This window comes from Odocoileus virginianus, chromosome 7 (assembly GCF_023699985.2).
Source record: "Odocoileus virginianus isolate 20LAN1187 ecotype Illinois chromosome 7, Ovbor_1.2, whole genome shotgun sequence".
Taxonomy (NCBI): domain Eukaryota; kingdom Metazoa; phylum Chordata; class Mammalia; order Artiodactyla; family Cervidae; genus Odocoileus; species Odocoileus virginianus.
In genome coordinates, this window is record NC_069680.1 from 48,329,249 (window position 1) to 48,345,932 (window position 16,684).

The 16,684-nt window shown below is 39.0% G+C and overlaps 1 protein-coding gene across 3 annotated transcripts in view; it reads left to right on the plus strand.

Annotated features, from left to right (window-relative positions):
* The window catches only part of BICC1 (BicC family RNA binding protein 1), a 359,182-nt gene that overhangs the window by 177,180 nt on the left and 165,318 nt on the right, over positions 1 to 16,684 (plus strand). For all 3 annotated transcript variants that reach the window (XM_070470682.1, XM_070470681.1, XM_070470680.1), the window contains exon 3: positions 13,456 to 13,525. In XM_070470682.1, the coding sequence (XP_070326783.1) occupies positions 13,456 to 13,525 (70 nt within the window). The remainder of the gene's footprint in view (positions 1 to 13,455; positions 13,526 to 16,684) is intronic.

The following is a 16,684-nucleotide window of genomic DNA, read 5'->3' on the forward strand; positions in this document are numbered from 1 at the left end:
ACTTTTTAAAAAAGATGTTCCAGGGCTACCAGATAAGCCCTGACCTAAGGGCTTATCTTCCTTTTCACAGAGTTGAACAACTGCTTGGTTGTAGACACAAGTGATGTCAGAGTCGCTGAGGAGCCTGGGCTGTGGATGCAACAAGTTCCTAGCACATCTAAAGGGCCACCACGTAGGGAAAGGAGATGAAAGGAGTGACTATCACAGGAGCTACAGGCAGTCTCTCACTGTCTTCATAAAATCCAGACATATTTAATGGAGAACCATACAACTAAAGTGACTTTTTTTTTTTTTTAAAACAGGAAAGAGGAACTCTGGAGGAGTTCATTCTGTGGATTTTATAATGTATGAAAACACTGACATCTTTCAAGAAAATGTTTTTTCTACAAATGAATTAATTCCTACAAAACTTCACAAAGAAATCAATTCCCAGAAAACCGTGATATGCCCTAATTTTATTTAATTGTTTTAAATTAATTTTTAAAGAATTGGTGCCTGCACCCTGTGGCATGGGATATTCGTTCCCTGACCAGAGATCAAGCCCATGCCCCCTGCATTTAGAAGGTGGGGTCTTAACCACTGGACTGCCAGGGAAGTCCCTACCCCCTAATTTTTAAGCAAATCAGGATGATATCCAAAAACTTTCATTTGCATTCAAGGAATAATTTCAATTAAATGACCAACTCTGACCAACCTCTTTACAAAAAGTAAGTTGTTGTTATTCCCCAGTTGTGCGAAATTTGAACTGAAAGCTGGGAAACCTGCCTAAAAACACTAGTGCTTCCATGTGAAACTAAATCTATAAATACTCTGATGTCAGTTAAGCCAGGAATGCCTGGGTATGCAAAACCACAAAACTTTTGAGAAGAAAATGACTATCTTCTGTCTCAGGGAAAAAAAAAAATCCTAAAATGAATTCCAGCTAGTTTTTTTCCCCCCAGTTGTATTATTGTTCTGGTTTCCACCTTCACAAAATCAGACCTTGAAGAACAAATATCTGATGTTGAGTCATTTTCAATAAATATTAAATGACACCTCAAATATTTTAAAGACTTGTTCTAGCCCATAATTCTGGATGCTTTGTGTTTACACTATCTCAACTAGGTCAGTGTTAGCTTCTGAATATCTTCACTCTCACAAGAATCTCTTCTCAATTCTACTAATTTCTGCCAGGTTATAATAGGCAGCAATTTTATATGTCATAGAGAGGAGATTTTGGAGGAGTCGATCTAAAAATGCAATTATTTGAAAAAAAAAAAAACCTCTTAAATTTCTGTCATTAGACTTGTACTGACTACTTACAGGGAGTTAATCATTGAAATCTAACTTAATTCTTATGCTAATCTCAGATGTGATGAATTCCAAATATTTATAGTAAAAAATGGAGGAGGAAATGGCAATTCACTCCAGTATATGCCTGGAGAATTCCATGGATAGAGGAGTCTAACAAGCTACAGTCCATGGGGTCGCAAAGATTCGAACACAACTAAGTGAATGAGCACATATAGTAACAGAAGTATTTGACCTAATACAAATTTTGAAATATATGAAGCAACTGAAATTAAGATGATTGATATTAGAAAGAACACCTATTTTATCTTCAAAGGTTACTTCTTCATCATGAAAAATCTGTTGCAAATAGAATGCTATATGTAGTTATGACTGATTTGAGGTGTTGCACAGCAGAAACCAACACAATATTGTAAAGCAATTATCGTCTAATGGAAAAAAACAGAAATCTATGGATAGATAACAGTTTTGGAAGCTAAAGAGCCATCTTAAAGTTCTAATTCACATTTGCTTTTCACAAACAGGGAGTAATTTCCCTGATCAAAGAGTAACAGCACTGCTTCTTATATTGGAAAAGTACCTAATAAAAATGGAACCATATATTCTTACTTTGATTTTAGTTTTGGGGGAATAAGGGAAGGAAAGGAAGGTAACATTTATATAAGCTGGAATATGGAAGCTTTTTTTGATTGGAGAAAGTTCTATCAGCTATTGAAAAAATGTCATCACAGATGTACATGGAATCATTTAAATAATCTCACTTTCCTTAAATAACTTGCCAAAATCAGAATAAAATAAACAAGATAACCTAATCAAATTCCACAAGTAGCTTCATTCATGATAAAAATAATCTCCATTTATATTCTTCAATAACAAGTCATAGATTTTTTTTTTTCTCTCTCCAACAAATTCCACATTAGTACACCATGTGAAGAGAGAACATGTCTACAAATGCTCACTATACTACACATTCTGAGAGTCTGAAGCAATTATAGGATAATATCTTACAGATGAAGGAAACCTTTGCTAAACCAACAACATGCTACTAATGTGCTTATTTCACCAAATTCTTCAATCCAAATGTAAAGCTAAAAATCCACAGGTAAGTAATCAGCATCTCAGATCAACCCAAGACAAATCTATTTATGCTGACTTTACTTGAAATATTTATTTTTGAACCAGGAAAAGAATGCTTGACATTTATACTCTAAGCTATTGAAAATTCATCCTTCAAAATGGCTACCAGCTGGGCACCACCTGCAGCCTGCCTCTCTAAGAGACCAACTCCTGTATGCTATTTTCCCTGTATTAATATCAGTGGAGAAATAAGGTCCACCTTCACAGAGGAGGCTGCTTGAAGTCACTTCATGTACTGACAGATTATGAGTCAATTTGCTGAACTTCACCATGAAGGGAGCTAAGTGAGAAAAGAACAACTAGAAGCCACTGAAAGGTGGAGTTGGAAAACCAGTGAAGTCTCACATGAGGGGGTGTCTAAAAGCTGAGGAGGGGACTTCCTGGTGGTCAGTGGTTAAGACTCTTGAGCTTTCACTGCAGGGGACACAAGTTCAATCCCTGGCTGGGGACCTAAGATCCTTGTATGCCATGCGGTGTGTCAAAATAAATAAAAGCTGGGGATACTGATTTTGCTGAGACATTAGAGGTCTTTGTTATATTTCATTTTAAATCCAAGAAACATATCTCAATGATTCAGCTATTTATCATCCCCAGAACATCTGCCTGATGTTAACATATGCTTTCTATGTACTCAAGATAATCTTATAAGTCAGGTATGTGAAACCTTTTTTTTTTTTTAATTAACAGATGAAGAAAGCAAGATTCAAAGAGGTTAGGCAGCAGTAGGCATGTGGTAAAGCCCAGCTTGACAATAAGCGACTGACTCCCCAGGCAAGGGTGATTTCTGCTCACCTGGCTTATGAAGGAAGGGAAGGCACCACATGCTTGGGGGAGGTTGCTGTCAGAACCCTGCTGTGAACACAGAAGTGCTCACCAGTGGCAGGCCGGCTGCTCCTCACATTCTGATTAATGACACAGTGACCCAGAGGTGGCCCCAGAATTGTTAAACCCAGGGAGGAATCCCCACCCCACGCATGTATGGAGAATGTGAGAAGCAATTTGATTGTCACAGCGACACAAACGAGGGCCACACAGGAACTCAGTTGAACCTCCCACAGAGAGTGGGAATACCCACTCAAGACATCCACAGAGGGGGGTTTCCCTGGTGGTCCCGTGATTAAGACTCCACACTTGCAGTGCAAGGCACGCAGTTTCTTTTTTTTTTTTTTCATTTATTTTTATTAGTTGGAGGCTAATTACTTTACAATATTGTAGTGGTTTTTGCCATACATTGACATGAATCAGCCATGGATTTACATGTATTCCCCTTCCTGATCCCCCCTCCTGCCTCCCTCTCCATCCCATCCCTCTGGGTCTTCCCAGTGCACCAGCCCTGAGCACTTGTCTCATGCATCCAACCTGGACTGGTGATCTGTTTCACCCTTGATAGTATACTTGTTTCAATGCTGTTCTCTCAGAACATCCCACCCTCGCCTTCTCCCACAGAGTCCAAAAGTCTGTTCTGTACATCTGTGTCTCTTTTTCTGTTTTGCATATAGGGTTATCATTACCATCTTTCTAAATTCCATATATATATGTGTTAGTATACTGTATTGGTCTTTATCTTTCTGGCTTACTTCATTCTGTATAATGGGCTCCAATTTCATCCATCTCATTAGAACTGATTCAAATTCTAATTTTAATTAATTAACTTATTTATTAGTTGGAGGCTAACTACTTTACAATATTGTAGTGGGTTTTGTCATACATTAACATGAATCAGCCATGGATTTACATGTGTTCCCCATCCCGATCCCCCCTCCCAGCTCCCTCTCCGCCCGATCCCTCTGGGTCTTCCCAGTGCACCAGGCCCGAGCACTTGTCTCAGGCATCCAACCTGGGCTGGTGATCTGTTTCACCCTAGATAATATACATGTTTCAATGCTGTTCTCTTGAAACATCCCACCCTCGCCTTCTCCCACATAGTCCAAAAGTCTGTTCTATACATCTGTGTCTCTTTTTCTGTTTTGCATATAGGGTTATCGTTACCATCTCTCTAAATTCCATATATATGTGTTAGTATACTGTAATGGTCTTTATCTTTCTGGCTTACTTCACTCTGTATAATGGGCTCCAGTTTCATCCATCTCATTAGAACTGATTCAAATGAATTCTTTTTAATGGCTGAATAATAGTCCATGGTGTATATGTACCACAGCTTCCTTATCCATTTGTCTGCTGATGGGCATCTAGGTTGCTTCCATGTCCTGGCTATTATAAACAGTGCTGTGATGAACACTGGGGTGCACGTGTCTCTTTCAGATATGGTTTCCTCCGTGTGTATGTCCAGGAGTGGGATTGCCGGGTCATATGGCAGTTCTAATTCCAGTTTTTTAAGGAATCTCCACACTGTTCTCCATAGTGGCTGTACTATGCATTCCCACTAACAGTGTAAGAGGGTTCCCTTTTCTCCACACCCTCTCCAGCATTTATTGCTTGTAGACTTTTGGATAGCAGCCATTCTGACTGGCATGTAATGGTACCTCATTGTGGTCTTGATTTGCATTTCATTATCAGATGAGTGATGTTGAGCATCTTTTCATGTGTTTGTTAGCCATCTGTATGTCTTCTTTGGAGAAACGTCTGTTTAGTTCTTTGGCCCATTTTTTGATTGGGTCATTTATTTTTCTGGAATTGAGCTGCAAGAGTTGCTTGTATATTTTTGAGATTAATCCTTTGTTGCTTCGTTTGCTATTATTTTCTCCTATTCTGAAGGCTGTCTTTTCACCTTGCTTATAGTTTCCTTTGTTGTGCAAAAGCTTTTAAGTTTAATTAGGTCCCATTTGTTTTTTTTGCTTTTATTTCCAATATTCTGGGAAGTGGGTCATAGAGGATCCTGCTGTGATTTATGTCTGAGAGTGTTTTGCCTATGTTCTCCTCTAGGAGTTTTATAGTTTCTGGTCTTACATTTAGATATTTAATCCATTTTGAGTTTATTTTTGTGTACAGTGCTAGAAAGTGTTCTAGTTTCTTTCTTTTACAAGTGGTTGACCAGTTTTCCCAGCACCACTTGTTAAAGAGGTTGTCTTTTTTCCATTGTACATCCTTGCCTCCTTTGTCGATGATAAGGTGTCCATAGGTTCGTGGATTTATCTCTGGGCTTTCTATTCTGTTCCATTAATCTATATTTCTGTCTTTGAAGGCACACAGTTTCAATCCCTAGTCTGAACTAAGACCTAATAAGCCACACAGCCCCCCCCCCCCCAAAAAAAAAAAAAGATATCCGTAGAGACAGTCCTGGCGTTGCACTGTTTTGATACACAGATTTTAGTTACCACAGTTCAGATAGTGGTGCTGTGGTGCTGGAGAAGACTCTTGAGAGCTCCCTGAAAAGCAAGGAGATCAAATCAGTCAATCCTAAAGGAAATCAACCCTGATTATTCATTGGAAGGACTGATGCTGAAGCTCCAATACCTTGGCCACCTGATGTGACGAGTCTACTCATTGGAAAAGATCCTGATGCTGGGAAAGATTGAAGGCAGGAGGAAAAGGGGATGACAGAGGATGAGATGCCCTGGGAGATGGTGAAGGACAGGAAACCTGGAGTGCTGTAGTCCATGGGGTTGCAAAGAGTTGGACACGACTTAGCAACTGAACAAGAGCAGCTCAGTTAACCACCACCAAACCCCCAACAACACAAGCTTGCATTCCAGTTACCAAAGTCTAGTCACTGTGATTTTGAGTAGCTGCATCAAATAGAAATTCCCCTGCCAGCTCTTCAGCACACATATCACTACATATGTAACAGATGTTCAGCCTGATCAGTGACCAGTCACGCTGCTTCTTTCTTTCTCTCTTTTTTTTTTGTATGCTGCTTCTTTCAAAGTCTGTCTGTGGTTACTCACAAGACATCTGTAATCAGTTCATGCACAGACAGCAAAGCAAGGAATGGTGCTGACTTTCTGTCTTCCAGTGATAAAACCAAAGGACATGAAAATGGATAACCCAAAGTGAAAACTGGTCAACAAAGATGAAAGTGAAGCAAAGAAGCAAAATATTATACTGCTGGAACTGTAATTTAAATCCAGTATCAATGGGTATAGTATCAATTGCTAACAGTGAGAATTTTGACACTGATGCTGTATGGGAGACTCTGAATACACAACCGGAGGAACTTAGCGAAGACAAAACTAACAACATCAAAGAATGAACACAGTCATGACAAAAAGGATGAAGATGTCCCAAAGGAGATGATACCAGCCAAGTAACTCACATTAAAAAAAAAAACAACAACCCTGGGAGGGGGTTTCCCTGGTGGCTTAGTGGTAAAGAATCCACCTGGAAATACAGGAGACACACATTCAATCCCCGATCTGGAAAGATCCCACATGCCGCAGAGCAGCTGAACCTGTGCGCAACTATTGAGACTGTTCTAGAGCCCGGAAGCTGCAACTACTGAAGCCCACACGACTAGAGCCCATGCTCGCAACAAGAGAAGCCACCACAATGAGGAGCCCATGCGTAACTAGAGAATGACCCTCGCACACCACAACTAGAGAAAAGCCTGTGCAGCAATGAAGACTCAGCACAAAAATTAATTATTTAAAAAACTCACAAATTTCACAACTTTGAAAGTACAAAGGATAAGCTGTTGGAATTTGATTCAGATTTAAGACTATGATAATTCAAGGCACAGAAAAGATGCTACCTCAGTACTGTAAGTTATGCAGTAAAAAGACACCTAGCGCTGTTGCACGGAGAAGGCAATGGTACCCCACTCCAGTACTCTTGCCTGGAAACTCCTATGGATGGAGGAGCCTGGTAGGCTGCAGTCCATGGGGTCGCGAAGAGTCGGACATGGCTGAGCAACTTCACTTTCACTTTTCACTTTCATGCATTGGCGAAGGAAATGGCAACCCACTCCAGTGTTCTTGCCTGGAGAATCCCAGGGATGGGGTTGCACAGAGTCGGACCCAACTGAAGTGACTTAGCAGCAGCAGTGCTATTGCAACTTGACAAGATTTTACAAAGAAATGAAACATAATAATTCTGTGTTTCTAATGTTTAAATATAATGTTCTGAATAGTTATTAATTTTACTATTTTTCATTTTCCTATAATTTTTGATTGATAGGAAGAGATTTTTTCTAATGTTTGGTGACAAAATTTTTTAAAGGTTGCAGATCATTCCATTTTTCCATTGATTACTAAAAGGGTTTTGCACAGTTTGCAAGGTTGTTTTTAGGGTCCCACATTACTATACAAGGTGAAGACTACTTTTTAATGCCCCACTGAAAATCACAGATAAGGGGTTTTAAACTATTCACACTATAGGCAAGTTAGAGCTCATTTATTTCAGAAAGTGAAAAGAACTCTTACTTATCAATTAAAACCTAGATGAAATGTGCCCTCCACTGTGAAAACTCCTACAGCTTTCCCAGGCAAAGTTCAGCTCTCTCATCCCATCCCCATTCTCACCTTGGTGTGACAATATTATAGTGCTTATTTCTTTGCTGAGATTACCAATCCCATAAATGAGTTGGGCACTTGGTAGCCAAAAGCTGTATTTTGATCTTTTTCGTGGGTGTACGGTCTAGATAACTTCATATTTTCAAACTTTGTAAAATTTATTTTTATTGAAGTATAGTTGAAGAACAATGTTAATTACTGCTGTATAGCAAAATGACTCAATTATACACATATACATTCTTTTTCAGGTTCTTTTCCATTATGATTTATCATAGGATATTGAATATAGTTCCCTGTGTTATAGTAGGACCTTGTTGTTTATCCATTCTTCATTTGCCTCTGCTAATCCCAAACTCCCAATCCAACCCTCTCCCACCCTCCACTCCCTCAGTAACCACCAGACTGTTCTCTATATCCTGTATTCCGTTTCTGTTTCATAGATAGGTTCATTTGTGTCATATTTTAGACTCCACATATAAGTGATACCATATGCTATTAGGGTCTCAATAAGCATTGGTAAAGTAATTAGCAGTGATGAGGAAGAAATTATGAAGGGAACAGATAACGTTCCCTTTATGTGAGATTTTCCAATTACATAGCACATGGTGTAGCACACATAACAGCCATTTCATCTACCAAGTCTCTTTAACTCATACAAAATACAATATTTTTGAGAAGTATGCTTGTCAGAATAAATGAACTGAGTGAAAACTCATGAAATGAAAGTAAATTATTCTAAATCACTGACAAGATTCATTCTCCCAGGGTACAACTGTATTATAATAGAGAAAAAAACTCTCCAACCAAAATGTCTGGAGTTGTGGGCTAAGTACAGTGAATGGCAAGTTGGGCCAAGTGTAGGCTATGGAGAGCAGGAAGCCTAACTTCTGTCATTTCTCTTCCAGCCTGTGACTGGCACCAGCTTGGGGAAAGGGGACACGCCCCACCCCCAGTTTTAAAGACAAGCCAAGTTTTCACGTTAAATCTGATTTCTAAACATTGGCACCTATTTCAATAATGTAAAAAACATTTTGTGGGGAAAAAAGTATGGTTCTCATTTCTTAATCTGTGCTCCAAACCATGGAGAACTTTCACGGGATGCGTGCTCAGTTGCTTCAGCTGTATCCACCTCTGTGTGACCCCATGTACTGTAGCCTGCCAGCTCCTCTGTCCGTGGGATTCTCCATGGCAAGAATACTGGAGTGGGTTGCCATGCCCTCCTCCAGGGGATCTTCCCAACCCAGGGGTCGACCTCATGGTTTCTCCTGTGTCTTCTGCATCACGGGCAGATTCTTTACCGATGAGCCACTTGGGAAGCCCTTTCATGGGGTATGAGTCCGTTATTTCTGATGACCTCTGTTAGTAAAAACATGGGTTTTGGTTCCCCTGGGACATAAGGACCTATGATTCTTAAGACTATTTCACTCTCCAAGTATCCCTTTATTCCTCAGAAAGATTAACCAAATCTCTTTCTGACATCATGGGTAACTCTGAAGAGATTTATTAAACTTGAACTATCAGAGTTAGTTCACTCTAATTGTTGTATAACTTGAGTGTAACAGTATATAAATGGGGGAAAACATAACACTATTGATATATGTAATAAAATCAAGTTACCAAGCACTGACTGTTAATTTCCTAGCCTCTGATTTTTCACATGCCTGGTTAACTCCAGTTACAAGAATCTACATTATAGGCTTTTTTAGACAATACATTTTGCCACCCCGCTCATTTTAATCTTTTCAAAGTCAACAATCTTAACTTAGCTCAGTAACCTCCAATGGCACTGATGTTTTTAAGGAATAAAAGATCAACATAACACAACAGCAGCTCTATAATAGTGTCCCTGAGACATCAAAGAGATAAAATTCCATGCAGGCTATGCTATTGCAACAACTCTAAATGGAGTGTGTTCAGTGGATGAATATAAAAAAGCTTCATTTCTCTTTCATGTTGAATGGCCTGTGTGAGTTGTCAAGGGGCTTGGTTCTGCACACCGAGGGACCTGAGCTAAATGGAGTCGCTTCCATATTATAGTTGCCCATCTGGAATCCATGGCCTCCTGAGTCTCCCTTTGGGAGAAAAACAGGCGTAGAAGAAAAACGCGCTACTTCCCCCCCAGCTCATTGACCATGACTGTGTACATCTCTGCCAAACTCAAACGGAGCTGGGACATGCAGGAGGCAATTAGAATACTTGGTGGGCACTGCTGTCTCACCTGCCAGATAGTTTTTTAAAAGCTTCATTGTCCCATGGTCGAAGAACTTATTACAAAGTGAAACCTCCCCTTAACTCTTTTTTTTTTTTTAATAATCCAGACGCATACACACAGCCTTTTAAGCATATCTTCACCTCGGTATCTCACTAGCTTTTTAGACATGTTTAAACTGAACACAATCTTCTCCATGCAACGTGACACTGTAAGTTGCCTAACTAGGATCCAAATATCAACATAATTATCTAAGAGTGCTGCCACTCCCATTGCCAGGGGTTAGTTTAAAAACCAGCATGTTAAGACTCAACAACAAAAAATACAAATAACTTCATCCAAAAATGGGCAAAGAACTTGAAAACACATTTCTCCAACAAAGATATATAAATAGTTAATAAGTGTATAAAAAGATGCTCAATATCATTGATCATTAGGGAAGTGCAAATCAAAAGTACTGATATGAGATACCACCTCATACCCATTAGAATAGCTTACTATCAAAACACATACACAAACACAGAAAGTAACAAGTGTTGGTAAGGTTGTGGATAAAATGAAACCCTCGTGCACTATAGGTGAGAATATAAAATGGCACAGTTGCTGTAGAAAAACTATGATACTTCCTCAAAATAGTAAAAATAGAATTAACATATTATTTAGCACTTCTGGGTACATATCAAAAAGAACTTAAATCAGGGACTCAAAGAGATATTTGTACAACGATCAACCATGTTCACAGTAGCACTATTCAAAGGTAGCTCAAATATGGAAGCAACCCTAGTGTCCATCATTGGATGAATAGATAAGCAAAATGTGACATATATACAATAGAATATTATCCAGCCTTAAAAAGGAAGGAAATTCTAACATATACTACAACGTGGATAAACCTTGAGGACATTGTGCTAGGTGGAATAAGTCAGCCACAAAAATACATATACTATGTGTTTCCCTCTAAATGAGAAACGCAGAGTCAAAATAGAGAGAAAGTAGAATGGTGGTTTCCAGGGGCTGCAGGGGGAAAGCAATGCTTTCTTGTCTGTCTCTGCAAAATAAAAGCTGTCTAGACCTTGCACACAGCAAGCACAGATTTATCTGGATAAATGAATGTCCCTAACACCCTTAGGAAGTAGATTTCTTTATTCCTCAAACAGCTGGGATGGAACAGAGTAGGGATAAAAACTTTAGACAGCTGACAAAGACGGGCCTTTTAACCACCATACTATATGGAATATAGGACCTCTCTCTTTTAAAAAATGTGTCTAACACATTTGAAAATATGCTTTAGAATTTATGCAGACTGATTGGTTTTGACAACCTGCAAATATTTATCAAAAACCTACTTCAGTGCCATAATTATAATACTTAATAAAGAAGTTGTTAAGAAACAAGTAAACACGGAAAATAGAATCTCAGATTGTGATAAGGGTTAGGAGGAAAATAAACAGAGAGGTGGTTGGGGTGGTGCGTGTGCCGGGGCTGGGGGGAAGCTGGGAGAGGTGGGTGGGGGGGCGTAGGGCCCTGAAGTGATATCATATGATATTTGTCTTTTAGTAGTTACAGATAACTACTGAGGACCTATTGCACAACACAGGGAATTCTACTCAATACTCTTTAATGACCTATATGGGAAAAGAATCTAAAACAGAGTAGATACATGTGAAACTGATTCACTTTGCTGTACACTTGACACTAACACAACATTGCACATCAACTCCAATAAATTTTTTTTTTAAATATGGATTTAGAGCTAAGTTTAGAAATTAACAAGTTCTTATTTCTAACTTGTTTAGAAATACAGTCTCTTATTTCATGGAGAAGACAATGAAACCCATGAATAGGATAGCATAGATAGGAGGAGTAGAGGCAGGGGCCGGATCTGGAGAGTTGGGGCAATGAGCTTGCCCACCTGCAGGGCCAGGGCAGCCCCTCAACTTTGTGAAGACAGTGTGACTTTAGTTTTGTTTTTCAGTTTTAAATAGAGACACGGGTATAGAAGTGCAAACACTGTGATAAATGGCAAGTGAGTAATACACAATGACAAGAAGGGCAAGCAGCTTGGGATCTCACTGTGGGAGACCCAGTGGGAGTTGGTGGAGGGGACAGCCCAGGGTCTTCTGACCCTGGGTAAAGGGGGCATCTGGTCCTCAGGGTGAGCGTTGCCATGTGGAGGTGTGGGCTCCAGATGCTAACTCTGCCACATTTTCCAGAGAAGCAGAAGCCTGAATGTCTATGTGAAATTCCCAGATTTAAAAATGTTGGCTCAGATTTTAAAAAACCTTATAGTGGGTGGACAACATGCCTCTGTGGGCTGCCAGCCTGAAACATCTGCTGCAAGCCCTTTGCTGCTGTGATAAAGGGGATTAAATGAAGAATGATGCATGCTTAACATGTTAACCATTTAGCCTTATGCCCAGAACATAGCCAATACAGAGGGAGAAGAGGTACTTTTTATTAACTACATTGTTCATGCGTTTCATTGCCTTCACCATTGATTTGTTTAGTTACCTCTAAATCCATATGAAAAATTAAATATTATCCCACTCAAGTGACTTACAAGTGGTAGTTGCTGTCATTTGCCTATGAATTTGGTCAGTTGTTGGCTTTATTCGTTTGTTGAGTGAATTTTATATTCATGGTATGAAAGTTGGCAATAGTCTAGGCTAATTTGTGTGATAATAGAAAGGATGGGCATTTCTTGGTGATTCACTCTTCTCTCATTTACTGTGGACTTCTTTTGCTCTGCACACTTTGCCAGCATCACTTGTCCTTGGGCTTTTGCACAGTGGGTCTCCAGTCCTTCTGGCCAGTATTAGCTGCCTTGGAAGTGGGAAAGAACTGTAGCAAAAATGCCATCTCAGATCAGGCAAAAGATGATGGGAAATGCAGCCTTATGATGTGATGTCCTGTTTAGAGGCTTTTCGTCAGTTTTAATGAAACACAAATGTGCCCAAAGCAAGTTTATTTTCTCCAGGGGAAAAAACAACAACAACAAAAAAACACCAGTTCATTTTGTAAGGCCTAACCCACGTCATTTTGTATTACAAGGATCGTGTTTGATGTGTTGCAATCCGCTGGTGATTGTCATGGGGGAATTTTACTCAGCACAAGCATCTCGGGTGGCTCGGCAACAAAGTTAAAATTCTGGAGCATCACTGAGAGGAATGCTGGGAGTAGCAAATATACTTGACTATTTCTAATAGATTAAAGGCTTATTAAAATGCATGCCCTCCGCCCCCGCCAAGGTTTTGTTTCGTTTTTGCATTGTTTTAAAAATAGGTCATTTAGTTGCAACAACATGATGGACAAGGACTTGAAAGTAATTTTTTTTTTTATGGGGAAAAAAATCTTACCTGTAAATGCAAGTTCTTAATCAAATCAATATTTTTCTCTAAATTTTTGCTGCAGATCATGGAGGAAACAAATACTCAGATTGCTTGGCCATCAAAACTGAAGATTGGTGCCAAATCCAAGAAAGGTAAATCATGTGAGATGGAGAAATCGGTGGTTGTGATAATGCAGACTGTGGAATATCTGCAGGTTTCCTGGGGACTAAAATCAACCTTTCTCCTTATCATAGTTGTTCCCAAATATTTGTTACATAGCAGTATTTGGGAAAGATTATCATAATGCAAAATAACATATAACTTTCTGATTCAACAACAGAATAATATTTTTAAGTATTTTGTAATAATAGACATGTTATTGTAGAAGATTATTGTAGCATCTTATGATTTCAAGGATGACCATCTAGTGGCCATGAGTCATGGTAACTCCCCACATGTAATAATGTGTTTTCAACTCACAGACTCCCTCTGTTTACACTTTAGACTTCTTGTTTATGTACCAGATTTAACAGCTGATTATTTTCACCTCCAATTTGATAGGAACTTAGATTTCCTTTCCTGACTGCTGCTTCTCCTCTTCATCTATCACACAGCAAAGAACACACAGGATTTCCCTTTTAGGCCAAGCATTTTCCTTGTCTGTTTCTCTGCTTTAACCTAGAGGATACTCACTGATGCATCGATTGTCAGAAATGAAAGCATAGGACCCTTAATTTCCTTCCAAGATTACACAGTATTTTCAAATAATCTGAGAGTGTATACTTTTATGGATAGCTTTTTTTTTTTTTTTTGTATAACCTCAGTGTCAAGAAACTTTGTTGCATATACTTCATTAAAAGATGCCGGTAGTCACTAGGAGATAATGGAGAACCATCACCAAGCAATTCAGAAAACAGTGGTGTGAGCTGAGCTTTGTCTGTTGTGGTTTAGCTTTTTTGTTGTTGCTTTTGAGTTTTGCATTTGCTCCCCCTTCTCTCTGTGACCTTTATTGCTAAATGATGCTGAACACTGCAAGATTTGTCAGCTTTCTTGTTTCTGGTCATCCAGATTGCCTTCTTTTAATCTCATTTTATTAGAGCTACCCATCCCTTGGAATGTAAATTATTTTACAACTCGCTGCAAGTGTTGTTATCTGGACTTCACTGGGCTGGAATTCCTGTTGACACTCTGACCTTGTTAGTTTCAATATTTGTGACCATGGTGGCAAGAAAAGGGAAGCTTATATGCTAAACAGCCCTAAGAAAACATAGTGAATTTCCAAGTGGAATTCCACAACTTTGTAGGATTCTTGCATTTGCCAAGTGCTATAGGATATATCTATCTCCAGTATGCTGAGATGTGCTATACTCATCATGCAGAACTAGAAGCTGCCACTAGCTGGCTGCCTTCCTATTTGGTTGTTTGCAGCCGTTCAAAAATCCCTGGCCTGCCACTTGAAAAAGTTGGAATTTGAACATGAACCAGAGGCTCCTTCCGTGTTGTCACGTATTTTTACTTAAAGAATGACATGAGTTTCATTACTAGCCTAATAAAAATGTAATTTGATCAGTCCCTAAAGAAAAGCCCCAAGGAAACATGAATATTACAACAATCCCAGATAATTTTGGATGGCTTATTCTCTTGCATTATCCATGCTACAGTTCCCCACCCCCCATTGTGGGAACCTGAGAATTATTCATTTTATTCATTTTTTAAAATTTAAAATGTGGTTGTAACTTTAGAGACGTTAGATAATATGGATTGAATAGATTAAGATAATGTTTTAGATTGGTTTCTGGTCATGGATCCATTTAACCCATTCACAGTGGCCAACTCTATTCCACACTGTGATGATACATTTTGCTTTGAAAATAAGTATCTCAGCAGTACATTTGAGGGCATTTAGCATAATTTCCACATGCACATGGTTAAAGTTAACTTTTGGAATTGTGCCTAAGAATTGATCCCTGAAGGCCTAGGTCTAAAGACATCATTCAGTTTTTGTTATTTATGAAGTGCCATAAATGTACACAATACTGAATGATGAGCAGAATGTGCCAAAAGAGAGAGATTGAGCTCAAGGAAGAAAGAAAAAAAAAAAACCAAAACTGTTCCTCAGAGGAAATTACTCTTCAGAATTGACTTGATTTGCCCTTAGTACTTAAACACACAGCTGCTGAATCACATTTTGGCTTACATCCCTGCTATGTGTATTCCCATATATTTTTTAAATGGTCTGATTTAGAGATGAAATTTGTGTGACTATAGTTTGTATTTAGTAAAAGTCAAGTGGCAGGAGGCACTTTAGAAGGTAATTATTTGCTTTTTTATCTGACCCTTTCTTACCTCTGAATGTTGTTGAGAAAAGAGTTAGTGTTATTAATTTTAAGCTTTCTTTATTCCAAATTATTATTATTCAGGAGACCAAAGAATATAAAGATATCTAGGGACTCATGCCATATTTTGGATGATTATTAAATTCTAAGTCCCATGGTGATGTGAAGGTTTGGAATTTGTGTGCCAGAGAGACAGTGCAGCCATGCGTTTGTATTGTATTTCACTTTTAGATTTATGATGCTTATTGATTGAATATTTGAGCCTAGACAAATGTTTTTCATGACTACTGTTACCATAGTCTGTCCCCTTCTTTACCTTATGGGAATTAGTCCTGTGTTTTTCAAGTAGTCCTGTCCAAACTTTATTTTTCAAGTCATCAATCCTTTATCGGAGCAGCTGTGTGTGTAGCTGTATGACTCTCTGGATTGATGTGCTAGTAGGATCCTGCTTGGCAGAAAGGCAGAAAGCCAGCCTCCTGAATTTGCCATCATGTAAGAAACTTAAGATTCTTCTCTGGAGAAGGAAATGGCAACCCACTCCAGCATTCTTGCCTGGAGAATTCCATGGACAGAGGACCTGGAAGGCTCCAAAGAGTCGAACACGACTGAGCAACTAACACACTAGAGATTCTGGCTTAGTAGGTCTGGGATGGGACTTGAAATCCATATATTTAACAAGTTCCCCTGGTGGTTCTTAAGGTTGAGTTTGGGAAACAAAAATCTCACCATATGATATGGAAATACCATGATTTAGTCACTAGGGAGACCATGTGTTCAAAAGGGAATGGATGGAAGATGACCGCTATTGGAAAACAGGCAGGATCCTTCAGTGGCCACTTCTCTGGAACAATGTCCATCTTGGTTTCTAAAGAACTGCATCTATATAGATTCATTAATTTTAAGTGTCTATCCTCTTTGCAGTCAGCATGAGTGAGTTTAGAGTGACAATGACCTCATTGTTCAGTGCCTCTGTGA